The sequence below is a fragment of the Phaseolus vulgaris genome, chromosome 8 (assembly GCF_051622355.1).
Source record: "Phaseolus vulgaris cultivar YP4 chromosome 8, ASM5162235v1, whole genome shotgun sequence".
Classification (NCBI taxonomy): Eukaryota; Viridiplantae; Streptophyta; class Magnoliopsida; order Fabales; family Fabaceae; genus Phaseolus; species Phaseolus vulgaris.
In genome coordinates, this window is record NC_143505.1 from 59,616,613 (window position 1) to 59,626,252 (window position 9,640).

Consider the following 9,640-nt stretch of genomic DNA (forward strand, 5'->3'; position numbering starts at 1 on the left):
ATTCTTAACGTCATGAACCCTAAATGAAGCTCCTGATTAGATTTTGAAAGAATCTTAAAAAAAAATTACGGTAAAAAAAATAAAATAAATGTGATCAATTTTAGGAGTGATTAAACCCTCGTAAAGAGTAAAAAAGGCAAACACATCTCTTTCCATACACAAACAAAAACACAAAAATATCGACAACTCTCTACTTCATCAACACCAACTAAAGATAACAAAATAATCAATGATCAACCTCACCATCTTATAAACAACTTTTAATCGAATGCATGAGGATTTTAAGTACCAGTCAAAGAATCAGAAATTTACTATAATACTTTTGAAAAAATTCAAGACCAAATTTTAATTTGTGTGAGGAAAAAAACTTCAGAATAAACCACTTCAAATACAAAAGTATTTTAGTTTGGAAAATTAAAGAAAGTGAATATTGAATGGATGCTGTATTTGTACGTATGTTGTGTTAAAGTTAAAGCATTTGATTTAAAGAAAGGAAAGGAAAAGTAAGAGTGTTTATGGTTCAGTAAAAGAAATGTGCATCGAAGTGTGAAGAGAAGGTAGGTATATGGTCGAATCGAAGTAGTATAATAATAAATGGATGAGTTGGAGAGTGAGAAAGGGATGTGGGAAAAAATGTTGTATTATTGGTATGGGAGAGAGAGAGGAGAAGGAATCCATGTGAAGAAGTGAGTAATTTAATAAGATACAAGTCAAGGAGGTTATGCCAGCTTTCTTGCTTCTCTACCGTGCTCATGTCGCCCATCTTTCTACCAAGTCCCACCTTTCTCTCTTCTCCACCCCTCTTTTTCAACAAATTATTATCTCATTTTATTACTTCTTTTACTAAACCTCTTCTACTCACTACTCATTCATCAACACTACTTTCCACCTATTTTAATATATCCCCTCTCTCTTTTCTCATGATTATTTCTTAAATTATTAAATACTTTTAAATTATATGATGATTTTATTTTCAAAAAGTGTTTCAATAAATTAGAGTTTAAAAAATATTTTGATAAATTAAAAGAGTATGAACTTATTGTCTTGATTCCTGAACAATGTAAGACTATATTTTACATACTGAAACCTTTTTTTCGTCTCTTACTTGGATTGTATTCGATTTTTCTATAAAAATTAAATTATTTTAAAAAAATTATTTTATGTTATTATTTATCAATAAAAAAAATCATATGGTTAAAATATTATATACAATTAAAGATAATATATATATATTATTATTATTATTATTGAGTTAAGTAATAATTTATTTATAAAAGATATTATCGTAATTTATTATAGAAGGATCATTTGCTACCAAGTTGATAGGAAATTATCATATATAGAGCATTGAGGTAAGTAATCATTTATATATAAGATACTATCATAATTTATCTTAATAGTTATTATAAGAAGATCATTTGCTTTCAACTTCAAAACTTCAAGTCATTAATAAAAAAAATTGTTAAAAATGACATATCAATTATAGTAATATATAAATGAAAAATAATTCTTGCAATATAAATTATGAATTTCCTTACTTTAACATATATAATGACCTGTGTGATATTAATTTATCATGTTAAATTGAGTTTTGAATTACAATAATAATTTTACCTACAAAGATATTAATATTAAATCCTTAATTTTTTTAATGTTGGCCAGCTAAAGTCCACTAACCAGCTTAAATTCAGTTGCGAAAAATCTAAACCGGAAGCATAGCACAAGCATCAACCTCAGTTAGGACCAATCTGTAATTTTGCTCACTTCCTACGAAAATGAGTTAAATATTAAGTGCTTAATTAAGTGATCAACCCTCCTAATTTGATGATTAATACTTCTATTTTTTTATTAATAAAAAAATAAAAAAAAATAAGAATCACTTCATATTGATTCAATCTTTATACAAAACCTAAAACACGTCTCAACAAACAAATACAAATTCATAAAGAAAACAAAAAATAAAAAACACACAACTTAAACAAAAACACCCATCAAAAAACAACTCATCTACCTAAAACGAAAACAACAAAACCAAACTAAATCAAAATTAACACATATATCATTTATCTGACATTTGTATGATTTAATTTATTGTGAAATTATATTAGTTAAGGTTTATACTAATGTGTTTAATAAAAAAAAACTAATGTGTTTAATCGTGTTTAGAGGGTCAATTTGGACTGCAGCCTTAACTTGAATTCCGTGGATCCATGGTAATACAACTAGTATTGCTTTAATGAGACCCACAACCAAATAATTAGCAACTGAAATAATAATGTCAATCAAAGCCTTTTATTCCATTTTCCTTAATTGATTCCTGGGAACACATAGGTGGCTAACATGCATCTTCTAATTAAATAATCAAATACAAACCCAGCTTAATCATTGGAATATATGGATCTAATTCAGGATGCCACCATTAATGTTTCATGTTTAGGGTGCATTCCTTCATTACTTAAAACCAACAAAAAATTAATCTAATGCCTCTTAATTTTTCATTAGGAAAGATTAAGGATTTTTAATGGAAATTGGTATATGGTGTCGCATCATTATGGTTGAGTTCATCTTCACGTCATAAAAAAATCAAAATTTTATTCAATTATAATGTTGGTCTCTCTTTAATTCTTAAATGCCATTTTTATTCTCTATTTTTTTTTTATTTTAGGTTTTAGATTCTCTATTTTTCGTGATGTTAGGTTAAGATATTCCATTAAACTAAACTAAAAATATATAATATATGAAAATTTGAGTATTAAATAAATAAAAATGTGAATTTTTCAAATATAGAAACTAAAATCTCAAGAAAGAAAACATAGGGACTAAAATTGCTTATCAGATATTAAAAAAATCAAAATTGTAATTTAACTATTTTTAATTAGAGAACATAATTCTGTCAAAAAAAATTAAGAACATATAATTAAATATTACATGGGGGTTAATGAAAACCATAGTCACATAATACATAATAATATAATAATTTATCGTAAAATGCGTTAGTTTGAATTTCAATTTTTGTGAAATGTATGAAAACTAAATATTCTTTCTATAGACGAAGAGAAAACAAACTTGATGCATTATTACTCATAACCCCTCGATTATTTTCCTTTTCTTCATTTTTGGATTTGTAGAACGCAAGCATGTGTTGATTAATTCTGAATCAAAATTTGGTTAATTCAAACCAAAAAGAGAAAAAAAAATAAAAAATCACATAGGACTGCAAAGAAACTCTTCTATATCCACAAATTTAGATACATTTAGAAAAAGGAGAAAAAGGTCATGTTACATTTTAACAATTCAAGTATCGAACCATCTTCGGTTCCACTCCAGATTCCGGCACCGGCCGCCGGAAAACACAAAAAAAAAACTAGTCTTCTGAGATACTCTCCAACCGCGGCCGCCACAATCCGCCGCGGCCGTTACGGCGATCCCGCCGCGAGAATTTCTTCTCCCTAGAAATTACTAAGCCTTTGTCATCACATTGTTGTGAAGGTGACAAATCGTGGTTACTCTTCTTGGAAGACACTTTATAGTTAACCTGGTTCTTTTGATTATCAATATGATGAGTGGTGCGGGCAGTGGCATGCTTTACGAGCCTTCTCTTCTCCGGCGGCAGCGACGCCGCGGGGATCAAGAAGTAGATGCTGCCTCTCTTTAGCTCAGTCTCCGGCGAGAGAATGAGAATCCGGCGAACCACGCCTTGGGAAGTAGGCTTGCTCAAAACGTGGTTTGGATTGGCCTTGAGAACTTCCCCTGCCGTGATTGGACGCGTGATTTCCTCGACGCAGCCGTTGAGGTGGACTATGCGGATCAAGTCCAGCGCTCCGCACGGAAGAACGCAAGCCAAACAGCACCTTAAGCTGTTTCCCATTGTTGGTCTCTGACGTGGTTTTGAAGCTCCTCTTCCTCTGTTGTTCCAAACTTTGAATCTTAGTTGTTGAGTTGTGTGCTTCAGATGGGTATTTATACAGCCAATCACCTTGAGTACGATCATAATAATGCAAATGTGGATTTAATAATAATAATTGTGGACTGGAATTGACCAAACTACCCACCACAAAAGAGTGGTTTTCAATGTGTTTTAGTTTTCTCGCACTAACGTTCACAAACTCCCCCTTCTATTATGTTATTATGTTTTATCACATTTTTTTTTAATGAAGAATAAAAAATAAATAAATGTGAATAATAATTATCGATTTATATGTAATAAAATACCTAGGTCACTTCATTCTAAAACTTGTGATGTTTGACGTCTAAGATTAAAAAACGCTGACTTTATTTAAAATTAAACACCCTAAAAACAAGCACCTGAACTCAAAAATAAATCAAGAAACCATCATCATACAAACCAAAGGTTAGAGACACCAATCGAAAAATAAGAAAAAAATCAGAGAGAGACTTGAACGTAATCCAAAACCAAACCTTCACTTAAACCAAAACAACCACTTCTAAACTATAAATAACTCTCACTTTAAAGATTACGTTGTTTCTATGTTTTATCACATGTATCTAGTGTATTCGTATCGAGATATATATCGAACATCAATACTTATACAAATTTCTAAAATATATATTGATAAAATGTCTAATTTAAAAAATATTTATTAAAATTTTGACAATTTTATTTTAACACAATTTATAAAAAAATGTATTAATTTCAAAAAAAATTAAGTTTACATATAAATAAAAATAAAGAACAAATTTTGTTAAAAATATATCTTTCTACTATATAAATTTTTATTTTTTAATTTATATAATTCATAGTTATATAATTTATAAGATATTATTTTATCTTTCAAAATTATACGAATTACTATGTTTAGAAACATACACAGATTATCTTTCATCGCTTCTATAGCCGCCTAGGGTTGCTGCCATATATAGTTAAGAAATTAAGAAATTATTGTTCTCAAATGCAGACTGAATGACGTTATGTCTTTGGAAGAATTCTCTTTATGGAAAGTTGTAATATTATTGACTGTCGATCAATAATTAGTCTTCCTATAATTTTAAATCAAGTTTATAAGTAATTGTTTAAAGAATTAATTACAATTTTAGTTTCTATATTAAAAACCAATTTACTCTTTTATATTTTAAAAATTTAATATCGCCCCAATTTTATTTAAAAAAAAAAATTAATTTGGTTCCAGCTTCTTTTAAAAAATTCAATTACTTTAGAAAAATCTAATATGGTAGTTCCATTTTTTTTTAATAATTCAATGTCTAACAATATATACAATTTAATGTGTAATAATGAAGATAATACAACATAATACACCAAAATAAATCGTTTTAAATCATTTTTTTTTAAACTTTATAAATAAATTAATTTTTATAAAAAGGGTGAGTTGACATATAAAACTAGAGCTTGTCAATTTGGTAATGCATTCCTCTTCTTCTTTTTCTCTTTTTGGTTCACCTTTATACCTTTTTATGTGCACGAAAAAAAATTTAGGTTTTTTGAGGAAAATATAAGTTGGCGTGGCTTACTCTAACTCTGCATATACACGCAGTCAAAAAGCTTATCCACTGATGGAAGAAACAACGAGGAAACAAGTAGCCGAACTTGCACAATAATTTCCACACCCTTTCTTTTATTTCCTTTCATCATAGAAAAAGAAAACCATCAATGGCACGTTTAACACATTCTCCATTTTCACACTACAGAATGAATAGTATCCTACAGAAGGATACACAAATAAATATACTTCCGTTAGCCAATTCACTTGATAAAAAATAATTAATTAGTATAGATATGATAGTTATTTTACATTCATAGTTTTATTTCATTAGTACGTTAATTGTTTTTATATAAAGGGTAAAATAACATATGTAAGTCTAAATTTAAACATACAATTTTATTTTGTAGCAATTGAAAGTGAATATTATGGTGCGGACAATCTTGATCAGGTTTGATTTTGGTTTACTTTCAAGTCACGTTTTGTTTCGTTTTTTTACTCTGATTGGTGTTTTTGATCATTTAGTGTGTATAAGGTTGCTTTCTTGATGCTGGACTTTGCGAAATTTTACTTTTGTTGGTTTTTTATGTTTTTGACATAAGAGTTGTTTTGTTGGTCGTTAGAGGTATTTTTAATTGTTAGGAAAGATTAATATGCACTTTTTTATAAAGATTGTACTACTCTGAAATAGCTTATATTTATTGATTCTTTATTGTTGATAAAAAATAAATTTTGATTAGAGTAAAAAATTACTCTTTTATTCATTCTTTCCATTTTGGCAAGTTGATCTATTCATTCCAAGAATCTCTTATTCCATAAACCAAAGCCTTTAATTGCAACTTTTCTTCAAGAACTTCATAAATTACTCCAAAATCCATAAGAAATCTTTCATATCTACCACTCAAGAACCAAGCAAGGCATGCTAACAAGAATACCAAAAATTAAGTCAAGAAATATAGCATCTTCTCTTTATCTCTCTTTGACTTTGAAGCTTTGTTTGAACAATTCTGTTTCTTTCAAGAAACCTTAATTATATTTTAATCATTAGTATTCCATTTATTCATTTTTTTCATCCTCAATTATCCTCACCTCATAAATTCTACATTTTCACACACTCCAACAACTCCTTCACTCATAACAACCTTCATTTAAACATGCAAAATTACTATTAATAACATTTTTTATTTACAATAAATAAATAAAATAAAATAATATTTTAACTTTTATCCAGACACTTATGGAGTATTTCAACATAAAGTAGTCAAGATCAATCTACTCAACAGAGATGGAGTTTATCCCAACTTTTTTTTGGAACCTGAATTTTGTAGCAACAATAACTCCTTCATTGTTGAGAAACAACTACCTTGATTGACATAAATTTTGTGCAGTATATCTACTGAATAAGACAAACATGAATTTGGATACATTCTATTACTCCAAGACTAGCAGTTAAATTTGACATATTATATAACTCTATCTTCACATACACACAATTTTTTGTAACTCAACAAATTCACTCTCTCCATAAACTCCAAATAATTGCATACCAAAAATTTCTCATTCAATTTTCTTTTCATGTACATTTCCAAAGTCTATATTGACATATATAATGCTACTAATTACAAGATAGTAGAATATTTAAAGCTAACGAAATGGTTCATTTTTCCCATATTGTGTATATTCTAGGGCAAGTGGCTAGCATATTTTTTTCTCCTCTTAACTAAAAGGCCATTTTGTTGTGTAAGTGCATTTGAAATCTTTTTTTCTCTTCTACAAGAGTTTGTCTCTTAAGCATTCCCCATACAAAGCATAACATCTTAGAAGATATTTTGTAGCTCCACATTCTCTTAAGATTTTTTTTTTGTTATAGAATATGGCTTAGATGGAAAAATATAAAAATATTGATGTTTCTTTTGTGATTGTCATTGTAATTTTTTATTGTTGTTGCTCCTCATAAATTTTTTGCAAGTTTGAGAGAATTATTTCCAATACATACTTTGGTATTTTTTATTTATGAGTTGTTGTTTTTGTGGCATCAAAGCTTCTTGATTTGGGACTTTATTTAAATGAAGAAGACTTTTTCTTTGCTTCTCAAAAGTAATATTTTACATCAATGTTTAAATCCAAAACATTATTAAATCCAAGATACACACTCCAACAATAGTAGCCTCACTCATTAGTATCTAAATAACTTCAATTTGCTTCAAATATACTAGACTCTTTATACTCTGTTCTTTTATAGTACATACGGTTTACAATTAAAATATTGCAAACAATCCTTATAGGAAAACTGTTGATGGAAAATAATGTGAAATAAAAAATAAATAATACCAGACTGTATAATGTGAAATGTAATATACAAATTTTTAACTTTAAAATACATCCAATTTTCCATAACATACATAAAAGTTTCCTCTCACTGCCTCAAATTTCAATTTATTCCAAGGACAATCATGTGGCCACATTTAAACTTCTTGGAATGAATTTACCAGTCACTTCCAATAATCATAATTATATAGTACTATGCAGCTACATAAAAATATAGTAATAATATAAGCAGAAAAAACAAAAACACCAGTCCCCATACAATTGTGGGGCTTTGATCAATCAATAATCATGCATGAGTCCAGAAGCAACCATGGAAATTATAAATTTAAATACTGCCATTGAATCAAGAAAGAAATTCACTCTTTCACTCATAAAAGACAAAGGAATAAAGGGTAGGGGAAAAAACCAAAATGAAGATAAGTGCCCTTTACCCTCTTGCAATACGGACAAAACCAGAAAACATTTTACATTATCAAAACTTTGCAGGTTGCACTTAGCAGAAGTATTTTTATATAAAGTAAGTTATTTTTTTCATTGAATTTCTTAATTTGTTTTGGTCTTAGGGTTATTTTCATAGTTGAATTTCATTGGACCATATCTTTCGGTCTGATCAACCTCTTAAAACTAATTTATGAGGTGAGTTTTGCACCCACTTATATATAATGCATTCTTTCAATTTCTAGTAGATGTGAGATCTCCAACACACCAAGCGAGAGTTTGTTAGATTTATCAGGTCACCCGCTATCAGATTTGTTATCGGATCACCCATAATATGTTATTCCACACACGAACTATCACTCTCGACGTGAGGGAGTGTTTGAAGATTCCATATCAACTAGAAATTAGAGCATTTTATAGTATATAAATAGAAACAAACTTTACCTTATAAACCGGTTTTATGAGATTCACTTAAACTTAAAATTCTCTTCATAATAAAAACTAAATACAATATAATACAATTGTAAGGATTCGTTCATGCAGTAACAAATAATAATAATAAAATTTGAGTGTCCCATATTCAATTTTGTCAATTGAATTTTAGGTATTGTTATTGTAGTCTCTGAAATCTCAATTGCATGTATTAAATGTTGTGATTGTAACAATTGTGATGTTTTAATTGTCATATATACAAATATATCTGAGAGTGTATCGATGGAAAATCCAATTATTTGTACGAACAAGTTATTGATTATGGGTGATTAATGTTGAGCCAGTACAGGAAATTAACGTACGGTGGTAGGTAGTTAAGGATTGAAATCGAGAACTGGAAAGTACCGTTATTTTAAGTACTAGTTCCTGTCCTATTTGACCTAAATTCATGTATGAAAACCAATCATTTAAGTTACTTACCATCTAATCTATCCCTCAAACAACAACCAATTTAATGGAAAAAAATAAGTTCAAAATATGAGACTCTTGGATACCCCAAAATTTTGCTCATTCTCAACGATATACACATAAATTAAGAGGTATAAGTATTTGTTTTCTAAGATAAATTGTAAAATACTTAATCTTTTCTGAAATTATTAAAATAAGTAAATTTTTTGAAAATATACATGGATTAAAATAAATATATTTCATACTATATAAGTAAGTGTAAACATCACTCTTATAAATTAATTTTTTAAAATTAATTTAAATTTAAAATTCACTTCATAATATTATATAAATTCATCTTAATATTCATGTTTATATAATATATTTTTTTTTTAAATTAAGAAGTGAGGTTAGTTTAGATATTTTAAAAATATTTCGTTTTATTTTATTTATTTATTATTGATAAAAAACCAGATTCATCTTTTGAAAGAATTAATCTCTTAATAAAAAAAATACTATTTTTATTTTAATATTGACAT

General features: G+C 28.0%; 1 protein-coding gene across 1 annotated transcript; it reads right to left on the reverse strand.

The window, feature by feature from the left end:
- Positions 1 to 3,211: 3,211 nt before the first annotated feature.
- LOC137826918 (uncharacterized) lies at positions 3,212 to 3,948 on the reverse strand. Its single transcript, XM_068633074.2, has one exon. The coding sequence runs from the start codon at positions 3,866 to 3,868 to the stop codon at positions 3,365 to 3,367; it is 504 nt and encodes a 167-aa protein (XP_068489175.2). The 5' UTR covers positions 3,869 to 3,948; the 3' UTR covers positions 3,212 to 3,364.
- Positions 3,949 to 9,640: the final 5,692 nt, after the last annotated feature.